A 20,361-nucleotide genomic window follows, 5' to 3' on the forward strand; every position below is an offset into this window, starting at 1 on the left:
ATTTTCAAAGCATTCTAGAAACTCTCATTGTAGAACTGAAGTCTGAGCCAGATAGTGAGCCACAGACAAGGGTCAGACATTCCTGAACTCAGAATTTTCCAGTTAGAAATGAATCTTGCTCCACCCTTTAACTTCCCAATGAAATCGCAAGGCTGAGAAAGACCCAGCTGACCTTGTGGAGACCCCAGCAGCAGGGTTGGGGCAGGGCATTCAGGGCTCGGGAGCCAATATACTGCTGTTCTGGGGATGCCACGTCTTCCTTCTCAGTTGTTTTTCTTTGTTCTGTTTTATTTTTAAATAGTTCCACGGGTTTTTTTGTTTTTCTTTTTGTTTTTGTTTTTTTTCTAAATGGCATTTCTCAGCATCATGCAAGCTCTGTGTTTACAAAATGGGGTCCTCAAGATGATCTTGGGAGTGTGCTGTGGCTGTTGTTAAAAATGACATTGTCATGACTTCTTAATGCTTATCCATGTTCACGGCACCACATTCTAAAGGGACAAAAGAGGGCATTCAGTGCAGAGGTCTCGTGCCTGTTCCTGTCCTCCACCAACGTGGTTGTTTCAGAAGAAACCCCATGACCTTTCGGCAGGAACTTTCGCTAGTCCCTCCATTTGACCATTAACACAGTTAACTTGGGTCCCCATCTCCTTAGTGGACAAAACCTCAAAGACCTCATCTGGGGTGGAATGAAGTGGCAGCTCTGAATGGTGGCTGCTACTAAGAGATACACTCCTCTTCCCACCTGGTTCCCATCTTCCCTCTCCCCCCGACCACCCCAAGTCCTCCAAGGCCAGGTCAAGTGCATTCTCCTCCAGAAGCCTTGCCTTTCATGTGTGCCCTTTGTCCTGTGCACCCTACAGACCTCTGGCATCTTCCGTACATTCCTTGTGGACAAAACCCAACTCCCTAGTCAGTAGGGTGCTCCTTCGGTTCTGGGACCTTGGCTAATGCATTGGGGTGGGGTGTGGATTTCCTGCTGTTGTACTTTACTCAGTGATTTGCTCGATAAATGGCCATATGTTCATTCGTTCAACTCCTTGACCCCTAATGTGCACCGGACAGAGTGGCAGATACCAAGGCCACAACAGTGAATAAACAATCTGGAGGGGAAAGCAAACCAACAAACAATGCCAAAGTTAACACAGTTGTATGGAGTACTAAGTACAGACTGTGCTGAGAGCACGCAGCAGGCTGCTGAGGTGGCTAGAGGAAGAAGCTGCTCTGAGAAGTGCAGCCATACTGCGCGGAATCTAAAGTGCTGTGTGTATTTCTAAGACACGTCACTGTCCTATGTGACACTGAGAAAGAAAATAGTGCCAGTTAGATTAGGACATAATGCTTTTTCTCTTAGAACTTTTTACTCCTACTCATTAAAATGACTCAGCCTTGTTTAGATATAGATTTTTCTGTGTGTCATTTTTGTATACACACTGAAAGGAACATATAAACACAAGACATTGGTTGAGGTCTTCCTAACCTCACTTGTTTGCATTCAGAGTCTGACTCTTCTGAGTCACTTCCCAATTCAGCTCATCGGAACCCATTTATGGCCACACTGTGTCCCTCTCTGCCTCCCAGGGCGTGGGTGATGCAGAGCTGTTAACCCTGGGATTTCAGTGCTACTCGTACCAATTCTGCCAGTTCGGATGCTGCCACTTTCTTGATCTTACCAGAAGATGTCAGTGAAATGTGTTTTAGACAACCTGAACTCATATACCTTCTTCAAGTGGTTCTTAATTGGTTTGTTAACTGAACACTCGGGTTTCAGTTGTTCAGTCACACACAGGGAGTAATAGCCAAGGGTGTTTATGTGTAGGCAGTGGCAGCGGTGTCAAGGCAACAGCACTGATGAGACCCACCCCAATTTCAGAGATAAAGAGATGTCTTAGAATTGCTGAACATCGTTTACCAGAAGTCTAGGAGTAAGTGAGTGCTGTCATTATTCCTAGTGATGTCTGTGACATCAGTGCTTTGGGTTGATGTCTCGGTGAGCCTCCTGGTCACAAGACGGCAGTTCTGCCACACTTGGAGGCAGAAAGCAGGCAGCAGAGTCAGGCCTTTCTCCTGCATGTCAGGCAAACACCTTCCCCAGTTATCAGATTCCCCTGACCTCCCATTGGCCAGGACTGCACTACATGGCCATCCATAGCTGCAAGGGAGGCTGGGAAATCTGATTTTTCTCATCATTTCAAGAGTGGGGCTGGGAACAACTTCCAGATGGTTAACTAACAGTATATGCCATTACAGTCAAATATGCTTGGGATGCACTGAGTTAACTCAAAATACTGCAGGAATTCCCAAAGATCTTAATATGGTAATGTGGTTTATTGAATTATTGAAAACATGGTATTAAGCTTTTTCCATACTTAGAACATTTATTAAAATTGAGAATACAATTTTACTTGTTTCCAGAGTAAAAAAAAAAAAAAAAGAACGTTCTCACCCTGGCCAGGTAGCTCAGTTGGTTAGAGCATTGTCCAATATGCCAAAGTTGCAGGTTTGATCCCTAGTCAGGGCACTTACAAGAATCAACCAATGAGTGCATATATACATAGAACAACAAATTGATGTCTCTCTCTTCTCCCTCCCCCTCCTTCCTCTCTCGAAAATAAATTTTAAAAAAATTAAAGTAAAACAAAACAAAATAAAAACCAAAATGAAGGTTCTCTCGAGCAAAGCTGAAGTGGCAGTGTAGGATGGGGTTTAGGGCGAGTGGATAGAAATGGGGTGTTGAGGAGAGACAGAGCAGAGCCGAGTAGTTTACAAATGAGAGGGATGAACTGAGTTTAACCATCTCAGGTTCTTTTAACAGGTACAGCTAATTTGTTTTCAAGAGCCTTGTATCCCTGCCACTGTGAATTCATCTGAGACAGGACTAGGCTGATACTGAGACATTATCTTCTCCTCCTCTTTCCTAGCCTGTGCCACTTCTAGTCTTCATGATGATCATGACATTGAAGCTGGGCTGGCCAGCTTCTGGGAGTGGAGCAGAAGGCCCTGCTGAAACTAGCACACATGGTGCCTGCTGCCATGGTCCCTTGGACAGCCTGCCGAGCATTTGTGAAAGCTGGCAGGCACATTGCTGAAATTAGTTCCCGATCATTTGTTTGGGATTGGAATCATGAAAACCCTCCTGGTCCTTTTGGCCAGATGTAATCCATCCTTCCTTCCTTCCTTCCTTCCTTCCTTCCTTCCTTCCTTCCTTCCTTCCCTCCTTCCTTCCTTCCATTTCAGTAGCAACTCAATGTGTCATAGGCAGCAACAGCAGTTATCATCACAGCTAACATTTTTTGGATGCTGGCTGTGCATTGGGCTTTGTCATGGATCTCTTTTGCAGGCATAGTCTCATTTAATCCTCAGTACCACCCTGCCATGTGAGGCTCTTCGGCAGATGAGAGTGCTGGGGTGGAGCTGTTACAGAACAGCTCCAGGGTCCAGGGGGAGCAATTATTATCCCACTGGAGTCACCAAAAATTGTTACCAAACACAGGGCCAAGGGGGGCACAATATACTATTACTGAAAGGACCCCCACTAGGTTCGCATTGTCTGCTGCCAGAGGAAAGATGTCTCTCAATCCCAGAGATTTGTGAAAAGGAAATATTTAAAGCTATACAGACTTAAAGTAGTGACCTAATGTCTTCATTAAAATATCGAAGTCCTTTAGGATACCCACAGACGCACACAGTGCTTCCTTCTGCCTCTGCCCTGAACTGGGGTACTGTATCTCAGGAAAAGAAGTAGATTCAGGCTCCTGACACCATCAGCTGTGTCACTGGCCAGGATCAAGCCATGTGGTTCTCCTCTGCAAAGCTGCAAGGGGGTTTCTACTTTGCCAAAACTGCATGGCGGTTCTCTGCTAAAGCCTCATGGTGATTCTCCCTCACATTACTGTGGGGGTCCCCACTCTGGCCAAAGCCATGTGGTTCTCTGCAAAGCTGTGGGGGTCTGCACTCTGCCAAAAGCCCGTGGTTCTCCCTGGCAAAACTGCGAGGGGGGTTCCACTCTGCCAAAACCACGTGGTTCTCCCTCTAATGGCTGCTGCATCTGGGTTTAAATCCCCACACCAATCTTCCTCTGCAGTCCCATTTCTGACTCCTTCCACAATCAGCTACACTTGCCAGCACTCTCATATCCTTCCAGCTTTACTGGGCTGCCGTAGTGAGTCTGGGCAGGCGTGGCCCCATGGCGTGGAGCCAACCATTTCCAAGCTCTCACGCAGGCGCTGTAACCAGGGGGAGTTTCCTCCCAGTTATGTCTTGAGTGGAAGTCACTCCCAACCCTCTGGCTCAAAGAATGGCCACAGCTATTTAACATACCTATGCAACCAGTTAAAGGTTATAGATATGTTAAATGACCATGCCAGAGGTTAGCTGCAAAGCTGTTGCTGTATAAAACAGCCCTGCATGTTCCTGCTCCATGTGTCCCTTCCCCCAACTCACACCTGTAGGGGGAAAGGGTGAGGACATCTGATATTTCCTGGACACCCTGAGTTCTGGACCCCATTCCAGATTCCTATTTGGGGCCCCTCTTGCTGCATCCTATTACAGAGCGAGGTTGAAGTCGCCCTCCTGCTGGTGATGAGACCGAAATTTGAATCCAGGTGTGACTAGGGCTGTTGCTCTTGGTCCTCACTGTAGTCTCTGGCACGATGGCACTGTTGTGTTATCTGTCCATTTGTCTCTCTACCTTTTGTCAGAAATGAAGCTGTTCTTGGTATTTCCTAGTAGTACCTAGCACAGTGTCTTGCCCTTGATAGGAAAGTTCTTGATAAATAGTTGTTGACCAGATGAATGAATGATTGGGAGGGTGAATGAGAGAGTGAGTCACGAGTTTTCCTGAATGTTCATCTGACATTGAATTACTCCCTTATAATGATCAGATATTTTCTCTTCAGAATCAGTTTTTGTGCTTTAGTCATCTAATTTCTCCTTATTCTAGATATCTACACTTTTTCTGAGTAAAGTAATCACAGCTCATTGGCTGATCCATTTGGTGGGGGTTACAGTAGGCAGCTGGTCCTGCCCTCATGTTCATGGCAGAGACCACCCAGCCGTTAACATCCAGAAGGTGAAGCCTCGGCCCCCTCGTCCACCGAGGTTCCAGAGCAGTGTCTGTGGCAACGAGGGTGGCTTCTGTCTATTTTCACATAGTGTCCTCCCAAACCCCTTTGCTGGGATTTGTAATTCTAATAGTGTAAATTTGCTTATTTAAATCGTCTCCTTTTTGTTGTTGTGATTCTTTGGAGGCATTGTTTTTATACTGTTGGTAGGAGGAGAACTTACTTTTCATATTTTAATGCATCTGTTTTATTCAGACATTTCTGCTAAACTTGTCTGCAGGCTCCTGGCGTGCTCCCCTCCCGTCTGAGGGACCCATCCCTCTCGTGCTCCGCCATCTTCCTGGCTCTTTCCCTGGGGTCACCGCAGCGAGCTGCTGTGCTTTGGTGGCCCATTCTCATTACTCTTTTTCAAACAGTAAAATGAAGATCTTCCCCAGACCCTTCTGCCCTCTCTAGAAGCCTCCTGCAAAGTCCATTTGTTTCATCAGGTCCCCACAGCCCCAGCCTGGGGCACCCTTGTTGGCTCTTCTCATTGATTTTGTGCTGGTTTGTTGTTTCTGTTGTGTTTGCTGTGCCTTATCGTCCCAGAGTCCTCCAGCCCTCCAGAACCATTTGTTCTTCACTATGCAAATAAAATGCCCCTTGCCATCATTTCCCAGCTCCCACATACCTGTGGGACGTCTGACCCTGCTGGTATTTATGCAGATGCTTAGAGCTCATTGATCTGCCTGGTGGTGACTTGCCTAGCACCTTCCATTCAAATCCCAGTCCAATTCTCAACAACCCAGTCTTCTACCAGCCTGCCCCCCACTGCCCAGGCCTCTCCCCGCCCCCCCCCTCCCCGCCACACACACAGCCTCCTCGCAGCCCCTGAGGCTCACTGCAGCTCTGCCTCTTCCCTGGGCCTTCAGGATGGCCCTTGCACTCTGATGCAGACACATCTCCCACATCCAGGCAATGAGGACCTTCCTTTTTGTTGGGAACCACCCTGACTGATATCAGAAGCTGAAACCCCCGCCTAGGCTAAGGCTAAGGGAACGCCCTTGGAACCGTAAGCCAGCAAGGAGACAAAAGCTTATCTCCCTGGCAGGAATGCTACTTCTGCTGCTTTATTCATAACTGAACCCCAAAAAGCTTGGTCGGTTAGCCAAAGACGGGTAAGATTCCCCAAGGGGGGAACAACCTAAGACAGGCACGATCACTTTGGGAGGCCCCCCAAAAGAAGGACTTGGGAGGCTGCAGCAAAAGGGGGTGATGGACCCTCACTCCTCAGCTTTGACACAGCCTGAGTTCTCAGTGTCTGGGAGAAAACCTCCTTGTCTCTCGGTTGCCTTAGTTCCCTTGCTCCACCTAAGCCTGAAACAATGACAGGGTGGTGCAGCTCTGTGCTGAAAAGGGCGGATTCCCCAGGTGATCAGGCCTAAGAAAGAACATGTAAATTACTGTGAAACCTTCTTTTAGAATGCTTTCAGTTGAATGAGAAGGGTCTTAGGAGGAAGTTAGTTTGTTCCTCAGAGTCTTACAGCTTAATGAGTACTGTACTTTACCTGAATTATTATGCAAAATGAGCCCAATAAAAGCAGGTATGGACTGTAAATCGGTGCGCTCCCCACTAGGGGGGGGGGGGCCATTTCGTCCCTACTTCCCCACAGAAACTAGTCTGTCTCTGTGCATGTGTTTTTTCTTGCGTGTTTTTCATCGAGCCATCCACAGCGTTCCGTGGTCACTGCTGGCCGGTGACCCACGCAACACCCTTTCAGAACTGTGATGGATTGATCTTGCTTCCTAAACAAAAGAACAGTTTCCCCCGGGAGGATTCTGTGGCTCCCTCAGAATATGAAATGGTTGCAGCCAGCAGGGTGTTTTCTTAACATCATATTTTCCTTTCTGATCCATTCCCTTTGGGTATTTTGTGATGCTCAAATGCACTGGTGGGAGTGGACGTGCTCTGCAGTGATGTGAGTGGATGAAGGGAATTGCTGTCATCATACATTTGGAAATACTGCCTGTATTTTACATCCTTTGAAATAAGGACTGAGTATGTAGATTATTAGATTTTGATTTTCTGACCAGATTCTTGTGTGCTGGGATCTGAGAAAAATGTGGCTCTGGAAGGATTTTTGTTCACGTAAAGCCAGAGAAGCAGCTGGCAGCTCCTGGGGGCAGGAACTGCAGGTAGTGGTCACGCCTTTGGCCCTGAGTCTGTCTGAAGCTCCAGCTCATCATCTAGAGGCGTCTGAAGGACAGGAAGGAGCCAGGGGCCAGAGGAACAATTGCTGGGCCCCACAGGAGGCCCTGGAATATTCCAGACCTTGATCCTCAAGGATTCCAGCAAATACCCTGGGCACGTGGCCCTCCACAGGGTCCTTCCAGGTCTTAATTTTCACCTTGCTGGCTGCCAGAGCTTCCTGTTGGCCCTTGTTTGCCTGCCCCTGCCCCTGCCCTTGGTCCGTGGGTCAGGTCACTGACGTGTGCCCCTCCCTCCTGTGTTGTGTCCAGGGACAGGGTGCCTTATCAGAGAGACTCCGGAGCTTCAGCATGCAGGACCTCACCACCATCAGGGGAGACGGCGCCCCTGCTCCCTCCGGCCCCCCACCACCAGGGTCTGGGCGGGCCAGCGGGAAGCACGGCCAGCCTAAGATGTCCCGGAGTGCTTCTGAAAGCGCTGGCAGTTCAGGTAGGTGGCACTCACTTCCTCCCTGTTCCACCTCGTGGGCCTCACTTTCACTGAGGGGCCCAGTTCACTGTGTGGCCTGTACCCGGGCCCCTGCCCCCTATTCCACGGGCTTGCCTCCACTGTGGTCGTTCAGCAGACCGTGGCAGGCCAGCTAAGGGGCAGCACCACTCAGGCCAGGACGGGAAGCTGGCCTGTGGACTCCGACCGGGGGGCAAGGTTAGGTCGCTTGCACCACAGGGTCCCACCTCCTTCATCTGATTGTCCAGGGGCGGGGGTGATGGGGTCGTTGTGCCTGGACCAAAACTGGAGACATCAGGTGCAGTCGGACTGGGCCGGGCAGCTTTCTCTGTCCTCTTCCTCTCTGACCCCTCACTTCTAGGGGCCTTACCTGTCTGAGCACCTGAGCAGCCCCTCCCACCTGCCCAGGACTCATGGCTGCGTGGTTCCTTTTCCCTGTGTGGTTATTCCCTGTGCCTCTCCCTCACTCTACCCTGTCCTCCCATCTCCCACCCTGTCCTCCCATCTCCCACCCCCCTTTCACCATGCACACCTCAGCCGCCACATGCCCAGGGGGATGGTGGGTGGGGCGGGGGTGCGGACACCAGCTCTGAGGTCAAATTCCTGTGGGGCTTTTGGAAACCGCATGTCTGCCTCTGGTTGTCAAACTCCTGGCAAGGGGTCACCTGTATTGGGATTGACTTGGGGACCTTGCAAAGTCCTAGGTCCACCTGCAGAGATTCATTAGGTCTGGCCGAGACCCAGATATGTGATACTATTGAGGGGCAGCTGTGCTTGGGACCCATCAACCTCTGATCCACCAGTGGGTTTCAGGCTTGTGGAGGGTGAGGGCATGAGTTAGGGAACAGGGAGCTGGGCCAGGACTCACGGTATCCCAGACGGTTCCTTGGGGAGATACAGGCCCTTAAGCCTCAGGAGCTGAGCACTGCTACTGCCTGCAGAGGGCAGAGGGCAAAGGGGTGCAGGAGACAGTTCTAGATTGCCACCTCTGCCCCTCACCTTTGGTGGGAAATTGAGCCTCAGGGTAGGAATTGGGTCACTTTTCTGGAATCTGCACCTGTGATGTGTGCCTGGTGGCTGCCCTGCCCTTAAGTGTACAAACAGGGACATCAGACCACCTGGACTCTGACTGAGGGCTGCAGCCTGCAGGTAGCACCTTGGCCCGAGCCCAGGGGCCTAACTTTTGGAGGTCTTAGATGTGGTTGGGAAAGAAGCAGCCCAATGGCCTCCCTGAGAATGATGACTCGTGCCCCCTTCAGGCAAGGTCGGACCCCACAGGGCCAGCCCCGGTATCCATCATCTTCCTCACCTCTTGGAGATAACCCCTTTCAGCCCCAGGTTTGAAGACTGTGGCTTTTCTGTTGCAAAGGAGATGTGTGAACCCTGGCAGGGCTGGGCAGGTGAGGGCTTGGCCACAGCAGGAGGTTATCTCCTGCGGAACTCCTCCCAGGAGAACGTAGAATGGAATCCCCAAAGGCCAGGCAGGAAGAGCCCTCAGGAACCACTTAACCTAACCCTCTGATTTTACCAACCAAGAGACAGAGGCCCTGGGGAGGGAACCGTCACCAGGGTCGCCCCTGGTGGTAGTCTCCTGAGGCCTCCTGACTCCCAGGCCAGTGCCCTCTGTCTACTCACCCACTGACCGTCCATGTTTCCTTGAGCATCTATGGCTTCTGACCTGCTAGGCTCGATCCCAGACATTAGTGAGGTGAAACAGGATTAGGTGCCACCTCCACCCTTGAGTGGCTCATTGGCTACTGAGCCTCAAGTGCAAGCTGTCATCTGGGAGGAGAAAGGGCCTCAGTCTCTGAGGCTCAGAGGGCAGAGCAGAGCCAGTGGGGTGAGGTTCGAGGGGGAACCACTTATTGGCTGCGGGACCTGCACAAGGCATTACTGACTCAGACCTCAGCTTCTATACCTGCCCTCGAGGAATGAGGATTCCCTTGGCAGGGTGGTTCTGAGGATTCAAATGGGATAATCCACGTAAAAGTGCTTAGGGCCATTCTTGAGTTGTTTAATTCACCTATTTGAGCAATTTACATATGAATGTGTGCAGGAGAGAGATGGGCTGCCTTGTGGGGTGGTGAGATCCCTGTCACTGGAAGGGCCCTAAGCAAAGTTGAATGATCTGGTACCAAGGCTCTAGGAAGGGATTCCTGATTTGGCTAAGAAGTGGACCTAGGTGGCCCCCCAGTCCCTTTCCCTCTTAGATTCTGTGCTGTCATACAGAGGTGAGCCGAGTGGAGGTGGAAGGCTCAGAGAGGCCTCACACTGGGCCAGGCCACAGAGGGCCTCACCATGCTGGGTTATTCAGGGAAGCCTTAGAACTGGAAAGGAGAGAAGTCTGGTGGGAGCTAAACAGCGATGGCAGCTGTCCCCTGGGCTTTCGGCATCTCCCCAGACAAGCACCAGGCAGAACAGAGTTTGGGATGATCTGTGTGGTGTTGGCGCTGCTGCTTCATCAGCAGTGGCCCCTCTGACACACCTGAGGAGGCGGTGGGGCAGCTCAGGGCGCAGGCCAGGCGGGTGGCGCTCGGAGAACCAGAGAACCTGGTGCTGCCACAGGACCCAGTTCTCCTCACGGCCTGCCCTGGCCTCGGCACCTGCGGTTTTAGGGGGCAGAGAATGGAGGTGCTGACCCAGCAGGGAGGACAAAGGTCATGTGGCCTTCGTCCCAGTTGTTCTGGGACCTAAAGTAAAAATTATCTCAGAAAGAAAAACAGGTGGAAGATGGCCCAAGGCTTGAGCATGGGGCAAAAGCGTCCAGATCTGGGGCTCTCATAACCCCTCCATTGAGGGGTGGGGTGTCTGGGAAGAAGTCTGGCAAAGAAGGCTGTCTCGATCACTGGCCTGCAGTGACTGTAGAACGCTGCGGATGACTCACCGAAACACGAGAAAAACATACACAGAGACAACCAGGTCCTGTGGGGAAATAGGAACAGAACAGCCACTCTCTCTAGTGGAGAGTGCCATGGCCACCCTCCTTAGGGAAGAGCTCCCCATTCTCCCACCCAAGCAGACTTTTTATTGGGTTCGTTTACATAAGAATTCAGGTAAAGCTCATTACTCATTGCCAGAAGTAAGGATCAAACAATAGGTAACAAGGAAGTCTGAGGAGGTATTTTGAGTCAGGGTCAAAGAGCTGTAAAAAAACTTTAAGGATCAAACTTACTTCTTCCTTGGACACTTATCATTCATTTAAGAGCAGTCTAAACAAAGCAGGTTTCACAGGATTTTACATATTCTTTCTTAGGCCTGATCACCTGGGGAACCCGCCCTTTTCAGCACAGAGCTGCACCACCCTGTCATTGTTTCAGGCTTAGGTGGAGCAAGGGAACTAAGGCAACCAAGAAATTAGGAGATTTTCTCACAGACAATGAGGACTCAGGCTTTTTCAAAGCCAAGGGGCGAGGGTCCATCACCCCCTTTTGCTGTAGCCCCCAAAGTCCTTCCTTGAGGGCCTCCTATGTGATCGTGCCTGTCTTAGATTGTTCCCCCCTTGGGGAATCTTACCCATCATTGGCTAACTGACCAAGCATTGGGGGCCAGGAAGGGTGAAGTAAAAGGAGTAGCAGTGGTGTTCCTGCCAGGAAGATAAGCTTTTGTCTCCTTGGTGGCTTATGGTCCAAGGTCATTCCCTCAGCCTTAGCCTTGGAGGGGGTTACAGCTTCTGATACCAGGCAGGGCAGTTCTCAAGAGAAGACCCCGCCTCACAGGGCTGGTGTGCCTTCCCAGCCCCCACTGTGGGCCTTGGACGTCAAGTGTGGTCGGGTAGGAGAAGGGGCTCTGGGTCTGGCTTTCATCCTGTCTGGGTGACGCTGGACCTGTGCAGGGACAGCACATGCAATACAGCGGGGCAGCTGTCACTCAGCAGGCACCACCGTTTTCCCCACTGGGCCTGGATTGAGCCTCAGAACCTTTCTCAGAATGATAGCCCAGGGTGTCACTACCAGGTGTTTGACCTTGGCACAGAGAGGAGCCCAATCCCATCGCTTTCTCCTCTGAAAAAAGGGCACAATAATCCCTATTCAGCCTGTGTTGTAGGTTGTAAGGAGAGCAAACAGTTGGCAAACCCTGGACAGGTAGCAGGAGTTAACAGCAGCCTGGGAGAAGACAGGGGAGAGGGGGCGGCTGCACTCCCTGCAGCTGCATGCAGCTGCTGGACGCAGGAGTAGATCTTGAAAACATGATGTCCAGTGAAGAAAAGCACAAAACTGGTGTGATATTATGTAACAAGTTATGTAAAATAAAAATACAAACCCATTGTCCAAAAAACAATATGGAGTGTGCAAGAACACATTGCCTTCCTCACAGAGTGAAGTACAGGGTGTTGCATCAGACCCGTGTGTTGAAGAGATATGGGCCTGGGAAGGGCACAAAGGAGCCGAAGGAACAGTGTTGCCTTCCACGGACTTGGGGCCGCCTAGCATGTGTCTAGTGCACACCCGCTCAGGCCTGGGTGCACACTGGCACCAACAGTGTGCACGAGCAGCAGGTTAGGCCTTCAACCAAATGGCCAGACACTAAGAACTTTGGGGCTCAGAGGTCAGTCTGTGGGTTCCTAGAGGTCATTCTGCACTGGAAGGTGTACAGGGGAGGGGCATCTATCTGGGCCCGGGTGGTTGGGTTATCTCCCAGAGGAAATTTTGACCCCAGCCCCTGCCCTCTCCGGGGCTGCAGGATCCGAGACGTAACCTCTGTGCCAGGCGAGGGCATTTGCTAGCACCCAAGAGGAGACTGGATCTGGAATGGTCCCCTCCCCTGCCTCAGTGTCCCACAGAGACCCACACCTGTGGGACCCCTATACTGAACACGCTGAGATCCCCACATTTCTCCTGGGCCTCCCTGTTTGCCTGGGGCTAGTTCCTGTCAGGAGGGAGGCTGTCGCTGATGGTGCCCCCATCCCCACAGTGTGCACCTGCTGCTCCACCTGCAGGACCAGGAAAGGTGAGTAGACTGCCAGTCTCTGCAGCGCGCTGGGCTCGCCTCTGGAGGAGGTTCTAACCACAAGCTGGCACCTGACCTTGGGGCTCCCTTTCAGCAGCAGGGTCTGGGAGGGGAGGGGTCAGGAGGTTAACTTCTTAAAACAGCAAATGTGCTACCTTACAGTGTCTGCAAGCTAGAACTTTGGGGCAGCTTAACTGGGTGTTGCTGGCTCAGGGTGGTCAGGGTGCCAGCCATCTGCACCCATCTGAAGGCCAGACTGAGGCCAGAGGATCCACTTCCAAGATGGTTCTCTCGTGGCTGCTGTCTGGAGGTCTCCGTTCCTTACCACGTGGGCCTGTCTAGTGTCCTTAAACGTGGCAGCTACCTTTACCCACAGTGACTGGAGAGAGAGGGGATGAATGTGAAGGCAGAAGTCACGGAAGCTGTCAGAACCGTCTTTGACGCTGCACAGCACCGCTTCTGCCCTATTCCACACGTTTGCTGGAAATGTGTCACTGAATTCAGCCCACACTCAAGGGGAAGGGAATTCATCTTTACTTCTTAAAGGGAGAAGTGTCAAAGAATGCGAGGGGTTTTCAACACCACCACAGGGTCCTATTTCCTTGTGCTCTGGGGTGAGGATGCAGGAGCTCACCAGGGCCTCTGTCGTGTGAAGCCCTGCAGCCCCAGGGGTGTTGGTCCTGCTGCCCCCAAGGGAGCCCTGGTCCTGCTTTGCCACTTACTACCTGTGTCCCCACGTGTGAGTCGCCTAAGCACTTTGAGCCTCGGTTTCCTCATCTTGAAATAGAGATCAAGATCCCTGCTTCCTGCCTCCTGGTGCTGTTGGGACAATGACTGTGAAGGGGTGTTTGGATGGAGGATGGAAGTGACTATAACCCAGAGCAGCGGGGGAACCTTGGGGAGGGGGGACGAGCCCGGGCCCCACTGGGTGTGAGCAACGGCCTGGAAGGCCATGGCCATCCCCACTCCTGGCTTGCTCCTGCTGTGTTCCTAACCTTGACTAGACATTTGAAGGACCCACACTAGTGCTGGACCAACCCAGGCCCCCCCACCTCCCTCCCCTACCCCTGCCACTGTGTGGAGCCCCCTGGCCTCGCCCCTGGGGCGAGGGCGAGGGGTGGGGGGAGGCACGCACAGGGAACTAGGTACTGCTGGGGGCCGTTCCTCCCACACTGTGGCAAGCAGGAGGACCTGAAGCTGTGTTATAGGAACAGTCCTGTTTTCTATGTATTTCTTCATTTTTAAGCTTTCTCAATGCCAAGAACTTTTAAGACGTGTGGGGAACTTGGGGCTGGGGAGGCCATAAGCCCATTGTGAACTGACAGAGGCCCTGTGAGCTGAGACAGAGGAGACAGAGCAGCCTGCCCCCCTGGCTCTGACTGGCCACGTGTCCCCTGGGGACCTCCGGGTGCACAGCAGACTCGGGAGGGATATATATGTAGTTGTTAAGTTGTGCACCGAAAACTAATCCGATCTTATGTGCTGATTATATCTCAGGGGCTGGAGGGAGGAACTTCCCGCACTGGGGCCCGGTCTTGGTCCTGATGGAGGTACTGAACCATGCAGTGCCAGTGGCCTCAGGCAACTGTGGTTATTTCTATCAATTCACCCTTTACAGTTTTGAGTTTATGAATTCTGTGAGCCATTCAGAAAGCCTCTAATTCTGACACATTGTCACTTGGGGAACCAGGGAGAGCCAAGCTGCCCTCTCCCCCGTTTTCCTCGTGGGACTGCTCTGGGCTGCGCCCTGGGAAGCCCTGACCTCCCATGACCCCGGCTGGGTTCATAATCAGAGGCTGCCCTTCCAGTGCGCATCAACAGAGCGGCAGCTGATTGTAGGAATTTATAGTTTACTGTCCGAGGGAGCTGTGGGGACACGTGCATGGCAGTGGGTGGGCTCAGAGGAGGCCCAGGCTGGGAGGGCCCTGGTGGAGCAGGGGTGGTCTGGGAGCCTCTCCCCCAGCTTTCTTCTTTGGGGCCTCTCAGCACTCAGCGCCCTGGAGCTCTACTCCCTCCCTGAAGTGTGCTTGCAAGGAACCAGCTGATGACTCCTCTGCCCCACTTCCTCTGTGACCGCAGGGGAAATCCCTCCACACCCACCTCAGCCCCTCCTTTCTGATGCAGCAGGGCTGGGCTCATGCCCCTTGGCCCTCACAGCTCTGGCCACCTCTGCAGTGCAGGGTGCTGGGCTTGAAGTGTCCGCAGATAACATTAGGGGAGGTTTGTTTTGCTACGAGCTGGAGGCCAGCTCTGGAGCAGGGATGTCCTGAGAGAGGATTTCAGAGGGCACAGATACACTGGCAGAGGGCCCTCCTGGTCACCAGAACTGGTTTTCCTCTGCATCTCAGGTTACAGGAGAACACTTTCTCCCCACTTCTGCGCCAATTCCCTGTAGTTCCCTGCATCTCTCTCTTTTTTTCCTGTGTCTGGTCTCCTGTCCCTGCCTTCCTTTCCTTCCTTCTTTTCTACCTACCTTGATGTAATACAGAACTGATAACTCTGTAGTGCTGCTTGAAATGAGTCATAGAGATGGATTTTTCCCTTCCCCCTTTTTTTTTTTAATCAACTGTGTGGAACACCATTTTAAAAGGCAGAGTCATCCCTCTTTACCCTCTCCACTGGGAGTTGGGGGGAGGTGCTCCACTGAGGGAGGCCCAGGCAGTCTGCTCCCTGTGAGGGCAGGAGGAGCTGTCCAAGGTCCGGAGCCGGGCTGGGACCGTGTGAGCACGTAGGAGTGTGCACGTAGGAGTGTGCAGGCATGTGTGTGTTCCCGTAGGTGTGTGAGTTTCATCTCCAGAGTTACTGCCCTAACAGCGTATTCTTCTCTTTTTCCCCGGTGGCCGTTGGACGTGGACGTAAGTTCCAGACCGGCATGCTCTCCTCCGCACACGGTTGCTGACTCCCTCTAACGCCCCCACTCACGTGTGCTGTATGGGTGTTTGCTAACCTCGGGCTTGTTCTGCTGCCCGCTAGGGTGGGGTGCCCAGGGCTCTGTGCCGATGGGTCTGCTGGGTCTGTAAGGGTTGGGAGTCTCCGCCGCTGTCTCCCTCTCTGCTCCCTCCACTGAGAGAAGAGGTAGAGCTGCTTCCCAGCCTGCTGCAGTCCTGCTGGCGTGTTTGCCGACATAAATGTCAGCCCAGGCCACGCACTCACATCACTGCTGTGGGAAACAAGAGGGACCCCTGTCCTTCCCGAGAGGCCCCAGCCTCAGGTTCTGTGATGGCAGCTCTGCAGGCTCAAGGCCCTGACTGCCATCCAGCTGAGATCTGGAGGTGGCAGTCGTGGCCACAACCTTCTACAAGAGATCCAACATCAGTTGTCTCTGGGAGCCATCAGAGTGTGAAGATGGGGTCAGCAGCACCTTGCTCAGCCGCTCGCTCTCATCTTCATCCTGGTGCCCTTCCTAGTTGGACCGTGTTCTGTGTGGTTTATTCCTTTGCTTATAGTATTCCGTGTTCCAAAGAGAACATGTTTCCTTGCAGAAATATAGATGAGAGATCAAACCACAGTAAGAAAAATGAAGCTTGGAGGAAAGGAGCTAGGCAGGTGGGATGGAGGCAGAGGTGAGGAGAAAATTTTAAAGGCGTGCAGTACAGTTGTGGCCTGTCAAAGAGGCTGGCGTCCTGGCGGCCAGTGCAAAGAGGGAAACACAGTGAAGAGATTCGGTGTCACAACACAGTCCCCATCCAGAGGCTCCGAGGCTCAGCTCGTCCAGAGTGTTTGTTCTCCCGGGTCCCCAGAGTACAGCAGAATATTGCAAACAACATTCTTGGCAGAAACGCTCAGTGAACACAGGGATCAGCAGAGTTGTTCTCTTTTTGGTAGGTTCTCTCTGTTGCTTCCATTTGAGGCTCCTTCTGGCCCCCAGGCTGCCCACACTAGCCTCCTGAGCTCCTGTCCTCTGCTGAGCTGGGCACTTGTTTTCTGTTCCTGCCTGGATATCTGGGCTCCCCCGACCCATCAGTCCTAGTGGGCCAGAAGGGTACTTCTTTTCTACCCTGTAGGCTGTGCTCCAGTGTGCAATGGAGAACAAACTCAAAGCCATTTTGGTTTCAGTCCTGAGACAGTGGTGCTAGTGGCAGTTGTTATTGTTATTATAGTAACGTGGGAGTTCACTGCTCAGGCGCAGTGGTCCCAGCCTGGTGAGCATGCCTAATTGCTGGGTGCCGGAGGATCTTGCAGTTACTCTGGACTGCCTTCTGAGTGGTCAGTACCAGGGAAACTCTGGCCTTAGAGGCACAGACTCAACCAGTGCCCTGGCCTGCTGCCAGGCTGCAGGGTGTCTGGCTGGGCTGGAGCTGGCCAGGCAGTTCTGCAGTTTCTGCTCTTGTCTGAGGGCTTTTGTCCTTTTCTCCTCCCTCAGGCAGGAGGTATCTGTGCCCAGAAAGAATTTCCTCGTGAGTGGATATCAGGTTCTGGTTTGGGGCAAGAGCGGAGCTCCCTGAGATGATGTGAGTGCTCCACCTGGTTCCGTGGCTGGGCCGCCCCTGTGTGCTCAGCCCTGGGCCAGTGCATAGAGGGACCAAGGGAGGATCTGCCATGGTTCCCAAGCTCAGGGCACTTTCTGTTGGGCCGAGGCATTGAGACTGGCATGGGAACCAGGGCACACAGCACAAGCCCTGTGGTTGGGATTCCAAGCACTGTGAGGGAGAGGGGGTGGGAGCTAGGGAGGGCTCCCTGGAGTTGCCAGTCTTCATGTTCAGCACTCTGAAGGGTGTAGATGATTTGGGCAGGAGAAGGGACCAAAGGATAATCTAAACCAAGAGTAAGCATGCCGGGAGGTGCACGGAGCAAAAAATATATATATATTAAAGGAAGGTTAATGATCTCAGGCTTGGCCCTTACTAAGGTGCTGCTGTCTGAGCAGGTCACCCCGAGCCTACAATTCAGTGTTGAAATTTGTGGTTAAGACAACTGTGCTCTCATGCTGCCACCTGCTGGCTATTTGGGAGAACAGCAGTAACTGGGGAAACTGCTCAAGATTAAAGTTCAGTTGTTGATTTTACTTAACCCGCACCTGGTGCTTTTATAGTCTAGCAAATCCCCTTTTGATACAGAGAACACATTTGGTGGCTGAATATGTTCTTAGGAGCAGTAGTAGTCTGCCCCAGAAAGAGCTCTGTTTTCTACCTGCAGGCCTCAGGGCAACTGGATCAGTTGATTGGAAAGCCCTTTGGCTCTGCATTCTGTGATACTAGGTAAAAACAATATATAAAGTACAGAAATATGTATCTATGGATGTCAGATAGACTGGCTATGGACAGGAAATATTCTACAGCTCAATTAAGACAGGACTACCTGGCCAGCTGGCATGGAATATACGCAGCATTGAACACTTAAAAAAGTACTGTGCATTCAATGACATGAATTAATTCTGGAGCTTGCCTGGGGATTGGTCAAGGCAGACTAAAACAGGAATCTTGCTATCATTGTTGAAGTGAAGCTACTACTAGATTCTCCTCCTACTAGGCTCCTTTGCTTCTGTAGGACTTGGCCTTTGAAATGAAAAATCTATGTAGCTTTTTTAAGGTTCTCTGTGATGCTTCCTGGCATTTTACATGCTGTCTCTTAAAGAATGCTAGGAGCTGAATGCGCGAGTGTAATGCACTGTCAACATTGCTGGTTTGTATAATAGAGAAAACAGTGCTATTTCCCTCTTGAAATTACTGCCAGTCTTTTCAAAGGAGATCCCCCTCCCCCCAGCACCTCCTGGTGTGGTGCCACAGGTCTGACCTGCAAGGCTTGACCTGCCTCAGTTAGGAAGCAGCTGTCTTCTCCCAGGAAAGCAGTGCCACTGTCCTGGGGGCAGAACCAGCAGATTCTGGAGCCTGCACTTGTTGCTGTGCACAGTGTGGTCAGCCTCACTGCTGCACCCTCACAGTCCTGGATCCCCCGCAGGGTCCCCAGAGGATACTGGCTGCTTTTTCAGACAGAGGGGCCTCGGTTGTCCTAACAGACCTGACTTTTTGTGCTGTGTGCTTAACCTTGCTTGCCCTTGCCTTCCCTCCATGCACCGTTCTACACTGACCCCTCCTCACTGTACTTTGTCTCCTCTGTGTAGATTGTAAATGGACATTAAGTGGTTGAGGGAGATGTGAATGAGGGTGGTGTGAAGGCATGGGAGCCCCACCGGGTCCAAAACCCATTGGCCTTTTCTGATGAGGAGGAGGAAGACCTGCTGGATTTCATGTACAAGTATAAGGCAACTGGAAAGACGGAGTTCCCCCTGGAGGTACACGGCGTCTGGGGCTGTGGGCTGAGTGTGTGTTTGTACAAGGGCTTCACCCTGGAGATCTGGGGTCCTAGAAGCCATGCCTCTTGGGGCACCCGGCACTGCCCAGGTACCAGGGGTAGGAAGCTCTCCTTCCATCACACAGGCAGGACAGGCCACTAGGCAGCATACAGTTACTTGCTAAGCGGGGTGGGGAAAGACCCTAGCAATGTAATTTAGAAATAGGAGATGGGATATAATGTCCCCAAAATTTTTTTTTCAATTGACTACTAACCTATGTGGATGAAAAGCCACCCAAATGAATGCTTGGGCGAGTTGGGGAGCAGGGCGGAGAAAAACTCAGAGTGTATTATTTGACAAGGTTTTAGAAATATATTAACTTGTTTATCACTGTATCTCCAAGACACAGCATAGTGCCTGGCACAAAGTAGGTATTCACAAAATGTTATTAAAGGGGCATAGCCCTTTAAAGTGACCAAGAACAGTACACTCGATACATGTACTGTTGACAGTGGTAGATGTAGTTGGAATTTTGCAGTAGGAGGGCCACGCCTAGAGCCTCATGGGCCTTGCTCTGTGATGTGGGTAGGGAGTCACCAGCCATGGGCTCAGGTACAGGGCCGGCAGAATTAGGGGACCCTAGAGTCTTGCTCTGTCCCTTCACGTCACCTCTCCTATTACCTATCTGCTGAATACAGAGGCCTGAGAATCCATTGGAGGCAAGTTGGGAGTCCCCTGTCCCCAGAGTAGAGACTCCATGAGGCCCAGATGAGGAAGTACATGGAAAGTTTCACCTACACGAACCCAGGGGCCCATCATCCCGATTCCCACTAGGACGGGAGCCATTAGCCCGCAGCGTGCAGTTGTCAGGTTCCTTTCCAAGGTGGGGCACTCGTGGGTCAATTTTGAAGTTAGAGGTTCTGGGAAAAGATGTTCAGGGTTTTGACACTGCTCCAGGTGTCCTATGGGCCAGGCAGCCCTCCCTGACTGGAGAGGGCTAGTGGGAAAGGTGCCCAAATCCTTCTAGGACCTGAGGGTTTGTATCATTTGGGTTTTGTTTTTTTTAAAGCTGCACAGCCTGAGGCAGATTACTAAACCCTGGGCTCACTGATTTTATTACTCTCTGGTGTAAAAGTGTCGTGGTCCCCTGGCCCCACATGTGCTGCTGGGGACTGAGCAGCACTAGATGGTGGTGAATGTGGACCTGCCCTCAGGAAGGTCAAGTGGGCGGGGGAAATGGTGAGCAAGCAACCTGCAGGGGGACCGGGTACCGAGTCCTCCTTCCTCCTGCAATGTGCAAGCCACTCTGAGAACAAAGGAGGGAACAGTCCTGGCTCTGGGTGACTGGGCCGTGGCCAGAGGGGCTCAGGAGTGACTTTTGAGCCAGGTCACACGGAGTTCTAGAAACAGCCAGACAGGAAAGGGAG

The 20,361-nt window shown here is 51.9% G+C and overlaps 1 protein-coding gene across 4 annotated transcripts in view; it reads left to right on the top strand.

The window, feature by feature from the left end:
• Nucleotides 1–20,361, top strand: part of REEP1 (receptor accessory protein 1) — a 111,352-nt gene that overhangs the window by 87,295 nt on the left and 3,696 nt on the right. For 3 of the 4 annotated variants that reach the window (XM_045827399.1, XM_045827400.1, XM_045827401.1), the window contains 3 exons: nt 7,560–7,737; nt 12,667–12,702; nt 18,783–18,934. In XM_045827399.1, the coding sequence (XP_045683355.1) occupies nt 7,560–7,737; nt 12,667–12,702; nt 18,783–18,934 (366 nt within the window). The remainder of the gene's footprint in view (nt 1–7,559; nt 7,738–12,666; nt 12,703–18,782; nt 18,935–20,361) is intronic. The other variant, XM_045827404.1, reaches the window with a different exon arrangement.

Source organism: Phyllostomus hastatus, unplaced genomic scaffold, assembly GCF_019186645.2.
Source record: "Phyllostomus hastatus isolate PE091 unplaced genomic scaffold, TTU_PhHast_1.1 phas_scaffold_78, whole genome shotgun sequence".
In the NCBI taxonomy this organism is placed as follows: Eukaryota; Metazoa; Chordata; class Mammalia; order Chiroptera; family Phyllostomidae; genus Phyllostomus; species Phyllostomus hastatus.